At 38.1% G+C, this 20033-nt stretch overlaps 2 protein-coding genes across 4 annotated transcripts in view; one reads left to right on the top strand and one right to left on the bottom strand.

Annotated features, from left to right (window-relative positions):
• The window catches only part of LOC139764665 (uncharacterized), a 59794-nt gene extending 47014 nt beyond the window's left edge, over positions 1 to 12780 (top strand). For 2 of the 3 annotated variants that reach the window (XM_071691533.1, XM_071691534.1), the window contains exons 8-10: positions 675 to 945; positions 2235 to 2456; positions 5193 to 12780. In XM_071691533.1, the coding sequence (XP_071547634.1) occupies positions 675 to 945; positions 2235 to 2456; positions 5193 to 5735 (1036 nt within the window). In that variant the 3' untranslated portion in view covers positions 5736 to 12780. Of the gene's footprint in view, positions 1 to 674; positions 946 to 2234; positions 2457 to 5181 lie in introns of all 3 variants that reach the window. The other variant, XM_071691535.1, reaches the window with a different exon arrangement.
• LOC139764666 (UPAR/Ly6 domain-containing protein crok-like) overlaps positions 10874 to 20033 on the bottom strand; it is a 24012-nt gene continuing 14852 nt past the window's right edge. The window contains exon 3 of the mRNA XM_071691536.1: positions 10874 to 18441. Within this exon, the coding sequence (XP_071547637.1) occupies positions 18206 to 18441 (236 nt within the window). The 3' untranslated portion in view covers positions 10874 to 18205. The remainder of the gene's footprint in view (positions 18442 to 20033) is intronic.

Genomic DNA, 20033 nt, shown 5'->3' with positions numbered 1-20033 from the left:
ACCCTCCTATACTCTCAGTGATAACACAATTGCATATCCTACTTTCCCTCTTCTCCTGAGAATTTTTGTTGATTCCCATCCATGCCTCTCCTCTTTCTAGCTCAGAATTGTTGCAAGTTTATGAGGATTTTGAATTCAGCTTTCATAAATTGATGTTGCTTGAATTACCCTCAATATTTTTGAGCATTTGTGCATAAAACTAAAATTCACTTGGCCTATGGAACAAATGCACTCAAATCTGGTATTTGTGATTGAAAGAAATTGTGAGCATTTAGTAAGAGAACCCAGTAATAAAACAAGTGGATCCCATTAGCTACCTAAGCTACTAATAGCAAGGAAGAGGCTTCTTCATTTCCATTTAAATGAGTACCAAGGAATAAATCAGGATGATGACTTTAACTTGCCTGGCTACCTAATGATAAGGAAGAAGCTTCTCTTCACGACCAGCATAGTTAGGTCATGGTGAATATGTAAAAGGAGTATTGGCATGTGCCTAACAGAGCATGAAGACAAAAAGATAAGTGTGACACTGCTTGAAGTAATCATAGCTTTTAGGTGGCAGTGTTGTTATTTATACACTAAAGAGTATACCAGCTGTGATTGAATCTTGAAGTATGTTGAAAAGTTATCCATTCCTGAACTTCATTTTCTATCTCCTTTCTCTTTTGTGACAGAGTGCTCCCTGATGCCAATTTAATGGCTAGCAGACCTGATTCTGAGCAAGTATCACAACATACAGTAAATTTATTGGCAGATCTGGATAGTAGAAAGACCCATATTGCTTTTGCTTCAGAAGCAAGTAAAGCTAAAGTTGGTCAGGCATTTACAAGAGATTTGAAAAATCACACTGAAAAATCCAATAAACAAGGTACCTCCATATCAAAGCCACAACCTAAAGTTAAGATTAATAACTTTCTCAAGACTGTTCCTCGTTCTATTCGTATCGTAAGTACAATAATCTTAAGTTTTCTCTTTTGGTATCATTGTTACTCTGTTATTAGGTACAATGGGAATGCTATTCTGAAAGGATATGTTCTTGTGCGGGATAGAATGATAACAAAGTATTGATGACCTTAAATAAGAACATATTTTTGGTAAGAGGTGAATATTGTGAGGAAAGCAGGAGAACAAATGGGGACAACAGTGAGGAGAGTAGATGGGGAAGTAGTAGAAAGCAAAATTGAAGTGGAGAATTTTGAATGTGTTACATGATAGGATAATGGATTTGGTGTTTTAGGAATGAAAATTATGGAGTAATAGAGTCTTGGTGATATGAAAAGAGAGGTCATGAAAGCTGAGCTCAAGATGAAGTGTAGCTAAACAGCAGTAGTGAATGAAATGCTTGTTGAGTTTAATTAGAAAGGAGATGACAGTATTGTCAACTGATTAGTGTGGCTGTTCAGCACTCGTAAAGACCCAAGGTGAAATAACTGATGACTAGTAGAATACATGTAAAGTTCCTTTGCATTAAGGCAAGGGGACAAAAATGAATGTTCAAGTGCCATTTCATCTGTAAGTTTTTATTTCTTCATAGGTAAGTTGAGGCTAAGTTGTTTCTCTGTTGTTCCATCATTTCATGAGAATTTTTTTCCCATTACTTTCTTGAGCAATCAGATTTATGTGCCTGCTAAAGGGATTAAGGAGTGTATGGATGGAAAGGTCAGTGTTTTTAATTAATGGCAAATCTATGTATCGCTGATGGTATGGTAGTCTTGAATGCAATGCTTGAGCTTTGAATGTATAAGAAAGGTTTAAAAGGGTGGATATGTTGGAAATGAAATGTCTTAAGATGATGTGTGGCATGAGGAGGGTTCATTGTGGAAGAAATGACTATTGAAAAAGGTGTGGTAGTGAATATAGCCTGATCATGAGGGAAGAGAAATTGACATAGAAGATCTGTGTTCTGAGTGGAGGGAGCAAGGTGGAGGGGAGACCAAGATGATAAGAGGATGGACTAAGGAAGGCTTTGGGGTATCAGAACCTGAGAGGTGAACATGGGATAAAACGAGTTGCAGCAGTGTAGCATGTTACGGTCTGTGAAGTAAATATGGTAAACCATGGACTAATCTCTGTGGCTTTGCTGCGGAGGATTGTGTCATATAATAGTATATTATGCATGACAGGTAGATGTGTGGAAATGAGACCATTATTGTTTCTTATATAACCCTGTTAAAGAGGGAAAGGCAGTTTGGTATAGAAAAGAAATAGTTACATGCTGTATCATTTTTTACCAGAAGTCTCGCAAGAAAGCATGGAAATCTTCAAATGTTCTACTGATTGGAGACAAAAGGTTGGAAAGTATTGCTTACAAACCTTCTCTAAGATCTGCAAAGAAAATTATATGCATCCCTCACCTTCAGCTGCCAGAGGCATTGGCCATCATAAAGAAAGAGCTGAAAGCAGTTAATTTTGATGCTGTGTTTCTCATGGTGGGACATGCTGATATTACTGTTCAGGTAATGGAATTTTTTTATGTCTGACATTTCTGTATATCATGCATTGATGTATTATTGCATTTACTTTATACTTAACATAATTTTTCAGATTATGGCTAAAACTGTTGCATGTGTTGAAAGGGGCAGCTGGTGAGATGTTTGACCATTACCTGGTGGTGGCAAGGGTAAAAATTTGTAGGGATTTTCAGAAAATAGGAAAAGAAATGAGTGAGAAGAGGGTAATGAAAGAAACATGTGAAAAAATTCCTTGAGAAATTGGGAGTCGAATGGCAAGAGTGAGAGTAAACGAAGCTAGGGGATGGATGAAGATTGGGAGATATTTAGGGAGTGATACTGGCAAGAGTAAGGAAAGTTGGGAGGTGGGGAGGTGAGAAAGGGTTGTGAGTGGTGAGATGACAAAGTAAGGATGTTAATGAAAAAGAAGAAAGGTATATGGGTGGTACTCACTGGAAATGAGTGCAAATGAGAGGGAGATGGACAAGAGAAGGCAGTAGGAAGTCAGGTAGAAGGAGCAGTGGTTGAAAAAGAGGGCAAATGAGAATTTTGGGGAGAATAAGATGTTCTGGAAGGAGGTTCATAGCGTGAATAAACAAGAGAATTAATGGGAATGTCACTGAAAGGTGCAAATGGGGAAGCAATAACTGGTAGTAATGTGGTTTGCAGATGGAGTGAGTAATTAGAAGGATTGGTATATGAATTTGATGATAGGGTGGCATTGTAGGGTGTTTGGGTTGAGAAGCATGCAAAGTGAGAGTCATGGGAAGTTGACTGGTGAAGAGAGAAGAGGTGGCAAAAGTCTTGTGTAAATTGAAATGTGGCAAGGTAGCAGAAGAGGATAGTATTGCAGTTAAATTTCTTAAGAAATGGGGTGACTGCATTGTTGATTGATTAGTTAGGGTTTTCAATGTACGTGGATCATGGTGATGTGTTTCAGGATTGGCAGAATGCATTTATAGTGCCATTGCATAAAAGCAAGGGGTGTTTGAACTTTAATAATGTAAGTATCTAGAGTGTACTTGCTTTGTTGTATGGGAGAGTGGTGATTTAGAGGATGAAGATATGTACAGGTCATCAGACTGAGGAGAAACAGTGGGTTTCAGAAGTAATAGAGGATTTTTTTTAAGAATGTATCTTAGAAATCCTTAGAGAAACAAAAGGATTAGCATGTGGCATGTATGGATCTGGAGGAAGCATATACTAGGGTTGATGGAGATGCTGTGTGGAAGGTCTTAAGAATATACAGTATGGGAGGAAAGCTACTGGAAGCAGAGAAGTTCTTATCAAGAGTTTATGGCATGTGCAGGAGAAGGAAGTGAGTGTTACCAGGTGAAGGTTTGTCTGCAACAGGGGTGTGTGATGTCACCAAGGCTGCTTAATTTGTTTATGGACAGGGTGGTTAAGGAGGTAAATTCAAGGGTGTTGGAGAGAGGGGTGAGCATGCAGGATGTAAGGGTATAAGGGCCTGGGAAGTCAGTTGGAGTTTGCTGATGATGCAGCACTGGTAGCAGATACAAGAAACTGTAGAAGTTGGTTACTGAGTTTGGAATAGTATATGAAAGGAGGTCGTTGAGGGTAATTGTAAATAGAGCAAGATTATTCGGTTTAGCAGGGCTGCAGGACAGGTTAGTTGGGATGAGTCTGAATGAAGAAACTTTGGAAAAAGTGAAATCTTTTAGATACATGAGAGTGAACATGGCAGCATGGAACCATGAATGCAGAAGCAAGTCATAGGTTGGATGAGGGGCAAAGCTTCTTGGAGCATTGAGGAGTGCATGTGAAAAGAGGAGTCATTACCTGGGAGGGCAAAAATGGGTATGTTTAAAGGTGTAGTACCCACCGATGTTGTATAGATGCGAGGCATGATAGGATGTGTAGATGTACTGAAAATGAAATGTTTGAGAATAATACTTGGTGTAAAGTGGTTTGATCAAGTGTATAATAAAAGGATAAGATAGATATGATGATAAGAAGAATGTGGTTGTGAAAGCTGAATAGGGTGTGCAGAAATTGTTTTGATGTATGGAGAGAAGAGTGAGGAGAGGTTGACAAAGAAGATATAGCATCAAAAGTGGAGGTGAAAAGGAGATAGTGGAGACCAAACTGGTGATGGTAGGATGGAGTGAAAAATATTTTTTGTGTTTAGGGCCTAAACATGCTGAAAAGTGAAAGGCATACATGGGATAGAGTGAACTGGAATGATGTGGTATATGGGGTGGCATGCTGTTAATATACTGAAGCAGGATATGTGAAACAGTTGTGGAAAACCATAGAAAGTTTTGTGGGGCTTGGTTGTGGTTAGGGGGCTGTGGTTTCAATGCTCTGCTCATTACAGGGAACAGACGTAAGAGAATGTAGCCTTTCATTGTCAGTTCCTGGTGCTACCTCATTAACATGGGAAGCAGCAGACATGTATGAAAGAAATGATGGCTGAAGACTTTGCACAGTAATTCAACAGTTAGAATATGATTGTGAATTACTGAGATAGATAACTAAATCTAAAAGATTACATATGGATTACCATAGTAGAGTGTGAGTGGATAGGCTTATTGTGGTTAGTTGGAGAGACTAAGAATTAAGAAGTTTACTTGTTAAAGGAGAAAAAAATGTGTAGTGATTTTGCATTTATCACCATAGAAAGCACTGCCATTGTATTAGACATACCTGTACAGCAGATAGATGTTGACATGGAACATCTCCATAAGTTAATAAAAGTTGTAATTGATAGTTTTATTGCAGATTCAAGATGAAAAATGTAAGGCATGTGGTTGCTCGACTCCATTTGGATACTTAAAAGTGAAGCCTGAAAACTTCCAGCCATTTTTAGATATGGTGAGTCAAGTGAACTCTATTCTAAAATCTCTTTTCCCAAAGCTATATATCCTTTGGGGTTCATTGTATCCAATTAATATGCATGATTATCTATCTAAAGCTACTGCTCATCAAAACTTTTCTAATACTCATAAGTGTGGTAGTGATATAGGTCATTATATATCTACTAATAATTTGGCATTAAAAAGTGTAAATCACGTGTATGAAGAATTTAACGAGACATTCACGAAATTCTTGGAAAAGTATGAAATGCCTCATGTTGATTTCTGCAAGTTTTCACGTAATAAGAAGAAGCTTTGCTCAGATTTTCATTCGTATTTATCGGATGGTATCCATTTGAATGATAGGAAACTAACAATTTGTTTAGCTGACAATATCAGGAACGCTATTACTCTCAGTTTGTTATGGATGCAAAAAAATAAGATGTTAGTTGATGAGATTAAAACTTAGTGTACAAATTTCATGGATATTTTGAGTTGTGTGGGTATTTAATTTTGTTAAACCTTAATACTTCCAATAAATGTTAGTAAAACCTGTACGAATGTTAAATCCGGGACACCCTCTTATGTTGTATGAAATGGTTGCTCATGTATTAGTCACTACATGATCTTTACTAATTCTCTTTTAATCATCACTCATCTTTTATAAGTTTAACAGAGGAGAGAGACTGTGGTTGGGGTGTGACTTTAGAGAGATCCTGAAGGGAGTAAGAGTGTCCTTGATACAGTACTTGGAACTTGACATGACAGTGAATGAAACTATGGGAACTGAAGTAAGGCATAGGGTGGATGCGGGGTCTAAGGAGCTAGTTGCAGTGAAAAGAGTGTGGAATAGAGAGGTCACTGTCTAGGAGTGAAAAGATGGGTATGTTTCATTGTATAGTAGTTCTAGGAGTGCTATATAAATGCATTTCATGGGCCTTCAGTAAAAGTGTGGTGATGAGGAGGATTGATCAATCAAGAAATGATGGGGTAAGAGAGAGCTGTGGAAGTAAGAAGAGTATAGTTAAGAGTGCTGAAGAAGTTATGCTGAAATTGTTTGGATGTATGGGCAGGATTATTGAAGAGAGACTGACTGAGAGGGTTTTCACGTCAAAAGTGGAGGGAACAAGGAGGATGGGGAGACTGGATGAGATGAAAGGATGAAGTGAAAGCTTTTGTGATGTTAGGGATTGATCATACAGCTGGGAGTAAGATGTGCATGGAATAGAGCAATATGGTACATGAGCAACTTTCTGTCAATGGGCCGGACAAAGGTACGGTATATGTAGTAGTTAGAGGAAATAATGGAAAGTTTTGTGGGGCTTGGATGTGAATTTGGGAAATGGATGCCTATGGTTCTAGTGCATAATATGAGATAGCTAGAAAATGGATATAAGCAAATGAGAACATTCTTTGTCTCTTCCTGGTTCTCTTACTAATGTGGGAAACAGGAGACAAAGATTGGAAAAAAAGTTTCCCATTTCTCTTAACTGTTTATACCCATTTGTCATTTCTATTATTCCCATTTCCCTTAATTGTTTATACCCATTTGTCATCATTTCTACATTTCTTTTATCAGGACAGAGTGATCATTTTGAAGTTGGCATAAGACAAGGCTCAATTATTTTGCCATGATTATTTCATATATTCATTGAGAGGGTGGACAAAAGAATTTTTATTAGGCTTAAGAGTGGTGCTGGAGAAGAGAGCAAATGTTCCTTTGTAACGTGGCAATTGTTATACATTCTGTTGAAGGAATTCATGAGTAAGCAATGAATATTAGAATTGATTGGAAGAATGAAATGGTACTGTTTCACTCAGTAGAGTGAGATTTATTACACGTAATCACTGTTTCCCATGTCAGCAAGGTAGATACCAAGAAACAGATGAACATTGGCCCAACCACTTGTATACACATATACATACATAAACGCCCATACACGCACATATACATAGGAACATATACATACACAGACATATACATATATATATGCATGTACATATTCATACTTACTTCCCTTCATCCATTCCTGTCGCTACCCTGCCACACAGAAAATAGCATCCCCCTCCTCCTCCTCCTCCTGCAGCGATGTATTGCCAGGAAAGGACAAAAAAGGCCACATTCGTTCACACAGTCTCAAGCTATCATGTGTAATGCACCAAAACCATAGCTCCCTTTCCACATCTAAGCCCCACAGACCTTTCCATGGTTTACACCCAGACTCTTCACATGCCCTGGTTTACTCCATTGACACCATGTCAACCCCAGTATACCACATCGTTCCAATTCACTTTATTCCTTGCATGCCTCTCACCGTCCTGTATGTTCAGGCCCCGATTGTTCAAAATCTTTTTCAATCCATCCTTCCACCTCCAATTTGGTCTCCAGCTTCTTGTACCCTCCACCTCTGACACATATATCCTCTTTGTCAATCTTTCCTCCCTTATTCTCTCCATACATCCAAATCATTTCAACACACCTTTTTCTGCTCTCTCAACCACACTCTTTTTATTAACACACACCTCTCTTACCTCTTCATTACTTACTCGATCAAACCCCCTCACACTACATATTGTCCTCAAACATTTAAGTTCCACCACATCCACTCTCCTATGTACAACTCTATCTATAACCCATGCCTCGCAACCATATAACATTGTTGGAACTTATATTCCTTCAAACATACCCATTTTTGCTGTCTGAGATAACGTTCTCTCCTTCCACCCATTCTTCATCACCCCCAGAACCTTGGCCCCCTCCTCCATCCTGTGACTTGCTTCCGCTTCCTTGGTTCCATCAACTGCCAAGGTCCACTCCCAGATATCTGAAACACTTCACTTCCTTCAGTTCCTCTCCATTCAAACTTACATCTCAATTAACTTGTCCCTCAACCCTCCTGAACCTGATAACCTTGCTCTTATTCACATTTACTATCGACTTTCTCCTTTCACACACTTTTCCAAACTCAGTCTCCAACTTCTGCAGTTTCTCTCTTGAATCAGCCACTAAAGCTGTATCATCAGCGAATTACAACTGATTCACTTCCCAAGGCCCTCTCATCCCCAGCCAACTGCATACTTGCCCCTCTCTCCACAACTCTTGCATTTACCTCCCTAACCACCCCGTACGTAAACCAATTAAACAACCATGGGGACATCTCACACTTTTGCGACAGACCAACATTCACTGGGAACCAATCGCTCTCCTCTCTTCCAATTCATATACATGCCTTACATCCTTTGTAAAAACTTTTCACGCTGTGTACTCTTTAAGACCTTCCACAAAGAATCTCTCTCAACTCTTTCATATGCCTTCTCAAGATCCATAAATGCTACATACAAATCCATCTATTCTTCTAAGTATTTCTCACACATTCTTCAAAGCAAACACCTAATCCACACATCCTCTACCTTTTCTGAAACCACACTGCTCTTCCCCAATCTGTTGCTTTGTGCATGCCTTCACCTTTTCAATCAATACCCTCCCATATAATTTCCCAGGAATACTCAACAAACATATGCCTCTGTAGTTTGAACAGTCACCTTAATCCCCTTTGCCTTTGTACAGTGGTACTATGCATGCATTCCACCAATCTTCAGGCACTTCACCATGATCCATACATATATTGAATATCCTTATCAACCAAACAACAATACAGTCACTCCTTATTTTAATAAATTCTACTGCAATACCATCCAAACCTGCAGCCTTGCCAGATTTCATTTTCTGCAAAGCTTTCACTACCTCTTTTTTCTTAACCAAGCCATTCTCCCTGACCCTCTCACTTCGCACCCCACCCTCACCAAAACACCCTATATCTGCCACTCTTTATCATCAAACATTCAACAAACCTTCAAAATACTCACTCCATCTTGTTCTCACTTCATCACTACGTGTTATTACTTCCCGACTTGCCCCCTTCACCGATATTCCTTCTAAAACATATTTTTATTCTCCCTAAGTTTAATGATACTCTCTCACCCCAACTCTCATTTGCCCTCTTTTTCAACCCCTGCACTTATTTTGTTTTTAATGAGGCACAGTATGGACAAAAGGAAAACAGTATCAATCCACAAAATAGCATAAATTTTACCAATACATAAATAAGGATGTATCACCAAAACTAAGCAGTCCTGTCTACTTGACATTACACACAGTAAAGTTTTTGAAAGTGATGAAAGGACATACACCGGAACACTTGATCAAGGACAACTACATGAGTAGAGGAACCCATGGATTTGAGTCAGGAGAAAAGCATATAGTCCCAGCTATTATTGTGCTCTAACTACATCTCTGAATCTCCATGCAAGGAAATGCATCTGACAAAGTAAATCATGAATTCTTACTAGAGAAAATACTAAAACAAAACATCTACAGAAAAAAAGGAAAATGGATCAAAGAACTTCTAATAGAAATTTGACTGTGAACATAACTGCCAGATGAAGATGGTGTCCTGTCAGGTATACCACAAAGGACAGCACTAGCGTCAATCCTGTTATTGATAATGAGGATCATTGACAGCAGATTCAAGGAAAGCACGGTAATATGCATTATGATCATAAGATGACCAAAATGAAGTGCAATAGAAACATGGCCATAATCTATAAATGGGTAGAAGAGGCCCTGAAAGAATTTAAGAGATTAAAGCTTGAACCAATAAGTGAAATGCTTTGCAATATGGTAATAATGCCATATAAACCCCATCTGGAAAGGAAATAGAAAGTGGAACAAATGTTCTTTTTAGAAACCCAGATGTCATCATAAATGAGAAACATGAAGTGAATGAGATCATTGAAAAATGCTACGCACAAGTCAAATAATGAATGGCATGATAATCAAAACATTCATTGTGAAAGACAGAAAGGTGTTGATGTAAATGCCTTCCACATGAAAAATAGCAAATTGATACTTCAGTGTTGTCTGGTCTGTGACTAAAGAAGTTGAAGCACTCAGAGAATTTAGAAACACTCAGTAGGTAAAACTGAACAATTGGAACATCTTAACTACTTGAAAGATTAGGAAAAAAAAAAAAATACAACCTTGAAAGAAGAGTATAAAGATTCATGATAATCTGTGCTTGCAACAGAAGGCCAGAAATTAAACACAAACGGTTTAATCATATTGGGGAAAGGGGGACGTGAAAAATGGAAAAGCTCCTTATAGGTTTTACATATTGAATTGTGAACTTTGTCATAGCACTAAACTGTTTCACAAGAAAATGAAATGGATAAGAATTTGTTGAACATATGGGCACAGGCAATTCTAATTAGGTGCCTGCTCTTCAAGTAGGGCAGTATTTACCACATACAGCATCACATCATTGAAGTGCCAAACATTACATGAAGAAATTGCATCCTCATTAAAGTACCAGGAATACAGCTTGTGGTACTCTCTCATGCTGCATGACATTAAGGATGACATCACGTTGCTGCACAGTAGCCGGTGACAAAAGTCTTGACAAACTTTCTAGAGCATGTCGAGCTTGTGCCTTAAATTTCTTTGAACAACAGGTTCCAGTATTTAATATTAAAACGTAGGGTTAATCCCTCTAAAGTAAGGTGCAATAAGTGAAAAATGCAGCATTATTGGTAAAAGAAATATTAACATTTACTTATTCAAATGTATTAATATAACAATACAGTATATACATTGTCAGAATATTATATTGCTTTATTCTATAAAGATATTAAACCAGATCTTTAAGTTAGAAAGAATATTCAGAGATATCAAAAAGATCTTCAAAATCTCACTCTTAAACAGCAAGATCAACATGATGAAAATTTTGAAAAATATATGATCAGCCTAAACTGTTCAAAATCTGTAATCAATGGTATGAGCTTTCCTCGAACCCACCACATTCATTATATTGATGACAACAACTCTCATGAAAAAATAAACATGTGATATATTTGAGTCTTGGATGGATTTAATCACATTAATGAAGTATAGTACTGTCCTCATAAGTACTAACTAGGACGGATTTAATCACATTAACAAAATAGAGTACTGCCCACATAAATTCTAAATATTTTATTTATTATACTTTGTTGCTGTCTCCCGCATCAGTGAGGTAGCGCAAGGAAACAGATGAAAGAATGGCCCAACCCACCCACATCCACATCTACACATGCACATATACATACCTATACATTTCAACATACATATACACATATGTACATAATTCATACTTGCTGCCTTTATTCATTCCCGTCGCCACCCCTCCACACATGAAATGACAACCCCCTCCCCCTGCATGCATGCGAGGTAGCGCTAGGAAAAGACAACAAAGGCCACATTCATTCACACTCAGTCTCTAGCTGTCATGTATAATGCACCAAAACCACAGCTCCCTTTCCACATCCAGGCCCCACAAAACTTTCCATGGTTTAACCCAGACGCTTCACATGCCCTGGTTCAATCCATTGACTGCACGTCGACCCCGGTATACCACATTGTTCCATGCACGCCTTTCACCCTCCAGCATATTCAGGCCCCGATCGCTCAAAATCTTTTCCACTCCATCCTTCCACCTCCAATTTGGTCTTCCACTTCTCCTTGTTCCCTCCACCTTTGACACATATATCCTCTTTGTCAATCTTTCCTCGCTCATTCTCTCCATGTGACCAAACCATTTCAAAACACCCTTTTTTGCTGTCAACCACATTTTTTTATTACCACACATCTCTCTTACCCTTTCATTACTTACTCGATCAAACCACCTCACATCACATATTGTCCTCAAACATCTCATTTCCAACACATCCATAGTAACTACGATGGGTTTAATCATATGAAATATAGTACTGCACTCATAAATGCTAATTTTCAGTGTGTGCAGACACACCAACCTCACAGAGATATATTACATCACTACAAACTGTAAGAAGCACAGTCTTAGAGAATTTAATCAGATTTCCTCAAAACTCGTATACAGTAATATTATTACATTTTTAATGAAAGGTCAAATATATGCTCTAACATGTCAAAATAAATCTAAAAATTTTGATAACTAATTATTACCAAACAAGACAATGAAACAAAGAATGAGGCATTAAATTTTGCTAAGAATAATTTAATCCTTTTTTTTTTCAGCAACAGCATATAAAATGAATTAAAATTTCTATGTAACATTTTAAATATAAAACACATGACAGCTAGCCTGAGTGTGAGCAAATGTGGCCTTTATTTGTTTGTTTTCCTAGCACTACCTCACTGAAGCAGGGGATAGCAATGCTATTTCCTGTGGGATGGGGTAGTGCCAGAAATGGATGAAGGCAAGCATGAGTATGTACATGTGTTTACATGTATATGTCTGTGTATATATGTTTGTGTATATGTAGATATGTATATGTGCTTGTATAGGCATTTATGTGTATATAAGTGGATGGGCCATTCTTTGTCTTTTTCCTGGTGCTACCTTGATGATGCGGGAAACAGCAATCAAGTATAACAAAGAATATATATATATATATATATATATATATATATATATATATATATATATATATATATATATATATATATATATATATATAACAAAAACAAGAGATAAAATCTTTGTCATTACAAACAGCTGTGTGTCAATAACCACATTTCTTGTCACATGTAATAAGATTTAAAATGGAGATTATATACACACACACACACACACACACCATTTGTTGGATTAAAATATGGTCCAGTAATTGCTGAAATTTATCAGTCAACCAAAAATTTTGAAATGCTTCAAGTGTTCTACAAGAGTATAAGATATATAGACCAGCAGTACCTCACATTCCTAAAGATTCATTATAGAGGCTTTCACATTGTCATCAATATTGTGCAGATAACATTAGTGCCCAGAAGTTTCACTCTGCTCTATCTTCTGTCCACCTCATGTTCTAGTCACTTTCATGTCTTGATTTTGCTTCACTCGTTTAATGTCGTATGGAAAGAAAAGTCCAACAGTCTACTGATTTGAATATGGAATTCCATACCCTTTTCAACTCTTCATTATCTTACTATCATTTCCATCAAGAATCTGGTTTCAACAATTTGACAGAATAAATCTGGCATATCCCATATCCTTCTCTTGCCCTGTCTAGAAGCAGAATTTACTCCATCTTTTAAAATATTTTCATAGTTGTATAATTGACAAAAAGTGTTAGTCACTTACTGACAGTATGTAAATTACTAACAGGAGAGTGAGCATACACTCACCCTCACTTGCATTGTGGATTACTGGGCTACCATCATTATAAATTCTTAATGGCTATAGTATGATTCACATTAGGAATGGGGGGAATAGCTTTTGAGCAAATAATTTGGGGTTCTGGAACCCATGACCCCAAACATTAAAGCTAAAGACAGACGTAAGTTGTGATTCATGGTATTGCCATTATCTAAAATGATGCACTGGCATTTTGGTTAACATTCAAGATAACTGACTTTGAAAGTCTATACACAAGTGAAGTACACATTTCAACTAAAGACATTAGGTCAGCAAATCCTATAAACACTCATGGTATGAGGATGTAAAAGGAATGTCCTACAACAGTGCAAGAATTCCATAACAATATCCAAAGAGCACTGAATCAGCATGTTAGGATTTCTAGTTGTAAGTGTGGAAGTAAAGAACAATTAGGGGAGAGTACGGTCACCCAGACCTATACAGCTGAAACATGAACGTGCGATGAGTTACAAAGGTCAAGAATCCATGCTGTGGAAATGGGTTATTTGAGAAGAGCATGTGGTATCACTAGTCAGAATGAAGAAAATACTGAAGGGATGTATGGAGAGATTTGGTAAGAAGGGAAAGCAAAGGAAATGAAGAGTGGATGAAATATAATACTTTGAAGTTATGGATAGGTTGTGTGATTTCAATGCATTACACATGACAGCTAAAGATTGCATGTGAGTGGGTGCGGCCTTTCTTCATCTGTTCCTAGCATTACCTTGCTAGCACAGGAAACTGCGCCAAGAACAGATGAAGATAGGCTGCATCTGCTCACATCCATTCTCTAGCTGTGATGTGCAATGCATCGAAACCACAGCTCTCAGTCCATGACCAGGCCCCACAGACTTTCTACCCCAGACACTTTATATTCCCTGATTCAGGAGTTAGCAATGCTGTTTCCTATGGGGCGGGGTGTCACCAAGAATGGATGAGGGCAAGCAAGTATGAATATGTACAAATGTATATGCCACATTTGTTCACAGTATCTAGCTGTCATGTGTAATGCACCAAAACCACAGCTCCCTGTCCACATCCAGGCCCCACAGACCTTTCCGTGGTGTACCCAGGATGTCCTGGTTCAGTCCATTGACCGCATGTTGACCTCAGTATACCACATCATTCCAATTCATGCCTTTCAACCTCCTGCATTTTTAGGCCCTGTTCACTCAAAATTTTTTTCATTTCATCCTTCCACCTTCAGTTTGGTCTCCTCCTTCTCCTTGTTCCCGCCACCTCTGACACATATATCCTTTTTGTCAACCTTTCCTCACTCATTCATTCCACTGTCCAAATATCCTCTTTGTCAACCTTTCCTCACTCATTCATTCTAATGTCCAAACCATTTTAACACCCTCTTCTGCTCTCTCAACCTCACTCTTTTTTATTACCACATCTCTCTTACCCCTTTCATTACTTACTTGATCAAACCATCTCATATCACATGTTGTCCTCAAACATTTCATTTCCAACACATCCTCCGTACAACCTTATTGATACCCCAGGCCTCGCAACCATATAATATTGTTGGAACTACTATTCCTTCAAACATACCCATTTTTGCTCTTCGAGATAGTTTTCTCTTTCCACACATTATTCATCGATCCCAGAATCTTCGTCCCCTCCCCCACCCTGTGACTCACCTCCGCTTCCTTGGTTCCATTCACTGCCAAGTCCACTCCAAGATATCTAAAACACTTCTTCCTCCAATTTTTCTCCATTCAAACTTACATCCCAGCTAACTTGTCCCTCAACCCTCCTGAATCTTGCTTTTACTCAGTTTTACTCTCAACTTTCTCATTTCACACAGTCTTCCAAACTTATCCTCCAACTTCTGTGTTATTTCACTTGAATCAGCCACCAGTGCTGTACCATCAGTGAACAACAAGGAACTCACTTCTCAGGCCCTCTCATCCCCAAAAGACGGCATAGTTACCCCTCTCTTCAAGACTCTTGCATTTACCTCCGTCAACACTCCATCCATGAACATATTAAAAAACTATGGTGATGTCATACCCCCACTGCAGCCTGACCTTCACTTAAAACCATTCACTCTCACGACCATGGCATCATCTTTAAACATGTTCAGATTCAAGTCCATCAAGCAAGTCATTTACATAGGCCAAGAATAGTAGTGGGCTAAGGATGTAGGTAGCAGTTATAGGGGAATAAATCTGCTATGTATACTTGGAAAACAGTATGCAAGAGTGTTGATTGATGGAGTGATGGAAGTGACTGAATACAGAATAAGTAAGGAGCAAGGGGGTTTTAGGAAAGGTAGGAGATATGTGGATCAGATTTTTGTGGTAAAAACGACTTAAAAAGTATCAAGCAAAAGTTAAGCTGCATGCAGTTTTTATGGATCTGGAGAAGGCATATGACAAGATTTGAATGGAATGCTTTATGGGATGTATTGAGGATGGATATATGAAGTAGAGGGATAACTGTAGGATGGCAAAATAAGTAAAGAATTCAGGCTGTGGAAAGGAAGTTTTTGAAAGGAGTAAAAGGTATGATTAGACAGAATGAAGAAAAATATGAGGGGGTGTATCCAAGCTTTAGAATGCCAGGGAAAGGTATGAGTGGTGGAGTGGGTGAAACACATTGAGGTGGTTTGGGCATAGGGAAAGAATGCATGATGAGGAGTTTACAAGGAGAGTGTATGATACTACAATTAAAGGGGTCAATGTGAGAGGAAGACCACCTGTGACATGGGGAAATAAACTGAAATAGTACTGGAAAGAAGTGGTGGAAGAATCTGTGGAATGGTGCATGTGAGTTAAGTGTTGACGCTTGCTGTGGGCATCCCCTTGAAGCAAGTTTCCAAGGGGAACAGACATTTAGAGATATAAATAGGTAGATACATAGTAGTGGGCTAAAAAAAAATCCTTAACACCTCACTGGTACCCAATACCATCTCTAACTAATGTCCTTGATTCCCTTTTACATAGGTAATTTTCTGCTGCATGAAGGAGGCTATCACTTATTCCTGCTTGTATATGTAGATAGCTTTTTTAATCAACCTCTGTTGGGTTACATTGTGAAAAGTCTTTTGGCAGTCTAGAATTACACAGTCTACCCATCCATCCCTTTGGTATAAGATGGAGTTTATCCTCTCATAGAATTCCTTTCCCTAAAGCTACGTTTTCTTAAACAGGTAGTTTCTTCTTTGCAAGTATTCATTCATTTGCTTTCTGATTATCTCTTCCATTGCTTTACCAACCACACTTGTTGGGGTGACTGGTCTCTAATTCAGAACAATTTCCTTGTCACCTTCCTTAATCATATGCACAATTTTTGCCTTCTTCCACAGCTGTAGAACTCCTACTTCCTCCAATAACCTACTGAACAATATTTAGGATGGCCTTGAAAGTGCTTCCACACATTCAGAACATTTGGGGAGACTTCATCAGGACAACGAGCCTGGGTCAAGTTGCTTCAGTAGCCTGATTATGTCATTTTTATACCTTCAAAGACTTCTACCCTATCCATCCTTGCTAATGTTGTGACAGTAATGTACCCCACTGTGAAAACATTTTTAAACTTCTTTTAGCTCCTGCAGAAAGTCCATGAAAGAGGTTGTGAAGTTGTACAGTATATATAAATGAAAGTAAAAAACCTTGGATCTCACCATTAACAAAGGGTTCTAAGTATGGCATCCCCTGCTCAAAAATTATTACCTCTCCCATTTCTATTACATCAGGCTTCTGAAATTCATGCAACACATTATTATACATACTCATGAATAGTTTTAGATTTTATTACCAAATTGTTATGCAAAAATGTAGGGAGTCACCCTCTACAAAGGTAATATTTGGGAGAAATGAAAATCTAGGCACTAGATACGTTGAACCTGCATTATATCACGATATTGGGACCAAAAGTAACCACTACAAGAAGTTTATTTAAGAAGACACCTGTAGATATATAATGGGGCCAGGTTGTGGACAGGGAGCCATGGTTTTGGTGCATTACATGTGACAGCTAGAGAATGGATGTGGGCGCAAGCAGCTTAGCTTTTCTTTGTTCCTGGTGCTCTCTCATTAACATGAGAAAGGCAATCAAGTAAGAAAAAATATATTATATTGTATATCTCAAAGTATGAAACAAGTATATTGTATTGTGTATCTCAAAGTACAAAAATATTAGAGCTTGACAAAATAATCTTACATAAGTGACCACTTGTTCTGTAATACAAGATACATAAATAAGGACCATTCTTGATCTGGATCTAAAATATGATGAAGTGACTACAGTCTTTGATTTAATTCATTCAGCTGGGAAAGTACTTACATATGTACCAGTGGAATGTGTTACATATATTCATGAGAAAATAATGGCTTGGCAGTAATATACATAACATCACAGTGATACCTTATTATGATGGGTCTGGGGAAGGAGTAAGGAGCAAATGAATGGTACTGATATGCCTGTGATATCCTACAAAAACATCAAAATAGAACTATACACAAGTATTTACAGTACATTAACTGCCTCATGTAATAACTCGCACAATCGCATCCACACCACAAAATTAGTGCGAATACTGATCTTAAGCTCCTCCATCATTTTATATGGCAGTGTAATTGTTCATACCATTCTGAATGTAAAGAACAATCCACAATCTAACTTTTACATTAACTTCAGCTTTCATTCTGTATATTACCTTTTTCAATGACAGGATTCCACAGAGCTACATGTAAATAGCTCATGTTTGCAACATTTATTACCACAGTAGCCATCTTCCCATGACCATCATAATGCCAGCGGATGCTGAAGCAACAAGATGAAAACTAGGCTGAGCATAAGATGCAGGATTGCACCCATCCTTGTCATTACAAGTGCAATATTCAACGTGGATATTGAAAGTGCCTGTGCGGTAGATACAGTAGCGAGCATCTCCTCCAACTCCTGCTTCACCAAGTCGTGCACAGTCCCGTTTGTAACGCCAATGTCCATTCACTAGTAAAAAGCAAAAACACACAAATAATTTCTGGCTGCTAAGAACTTAACTCTTCCTCACCTTCATAAAGACTTTAGAATTAGTGAAAAGCTTAAATATATCTAACCTAATACCATTACCTTTTTCCGACATTAAAATGACAGATTTAGATCTATATATACTCAAATCTACACCACTGCTACAACAACTAAACTTATAATCTCTTATGCACTTCACAGAAAAATGTTTCAAGATAGCTCAATTCATTTTATTTTATTTCTGTTCACGTGATCAAAGCAACATTTAAAGAGAGATACACCACCTCACTCCCAGTTTGGGAATTCTAACCTGATTAGAAAGTTTCAGTTGGGTAAAATTTCAGATGTTTAAGTCTAAAAGGTGCACACAAGATACTTTAGCATTTGCAAGCCCTCTCATAATTTAGTTTTTTTTTTTAACTTACAAATTCAGGTATCATTTAAAAATGTGTAAGCATTTTCATTCCATTCACTTGGGCTCATACATGTTGTGCATGACAGAGCATCATATAACAAAGATTACAAGGGATAGAAAAATTACATACATTGGTAATCATCCAAGATACGTGCAATTCAGAGTGAAAAGTAACAAAAGAATCCCTTTCAAAATATTCTTTTTAGTATCACTTATCCCTTTTTTTTTTCTTTTTTTTTCCATTTTAGGAACAGATGAAGAAAGACCATATCTACTCATTCATTCTCTTGCTGTCATGTATAATGCACCGAAACCACAGCTCCCTATCCACAACCAGGCCCCACAGACCTTTCCATGGTTTGCCATGGATGCTTCACACCCTGGTTCAGTCCAGTGATAGCAATTCATCCCCAGTATACCAAATGGTTCTAATTCGCTCAATCCTCTACACGCTTTTCACCCTCCTGCATGTTCAGGCCCTGATGGCTCAAAATCTTTCTTACTCAATCCTTCCATCTCCAAGTTGGTCTCCCCATTTTCCTTCTTCCCTCTACTTCTGACACATGAATCATCTTTGTTAACCTTTGCTTGCTCATTCTATCCATATGTCCAATTCATTTCAACACAATCACTTCTACCCTTTCAGCCATACTCTTTTCTATTACCACACATCTCTCTTACCCTTATATTACTTACTCAATCAACCACCTCACACCACATATTGTCCTCAGACATTTCATTTCCAAAACATCCACTCTCTTAAAACACTGCCTTGTCTGGAGCCCATGCCTCACATCCATATTATATTGTTGGGAATACTGGCAAGGCAACGGGTTTGGATGGTATTGCAGTGGAATTTATTAAAAAAGGGGGTGACTGTATTGTTGACTGGTTGGTAAGATTATTTAATGTATGTATGACTCATGGTGAGTGCCTGAGGACTGGCAGAATGCTTGCATAGTGCCACTGTACAAAGGCAAAGGGGATAAAAATGAGATAAAAGTGAGTGCTCAAATTACAGGGGAATAAGTTTGTTGAGTATTCCTGGTAAATTATATGGGAGGGTATTGATTGAGAGGGTGAAGGCATGTACAGAGCATCAAATTGGGGAAGAGCAGTGTGGTTTCAGAAGTGGTAGAGGATGTGTGGATCAGGTGTT

Source organism: Panulirus ornatus, chromosome 50, assembly GCF_036320965.1.
Source record: "Panulirus ornatus isolate Po-2019 chromosome 50, ASM3632096v1, whole genome shotgun sequence".
In the NCBI taxonomy this organism is placed as follows: domain Eukaryota; kingdom Metazoa; phylum Arthropoda; class Malacostraca; order Decapoda; family Palinuridae; genus Panulirus; species Panulirus ornatus.
This window is presented reverse-complemented; position numbering and strand designations above follow the sequence as displayed.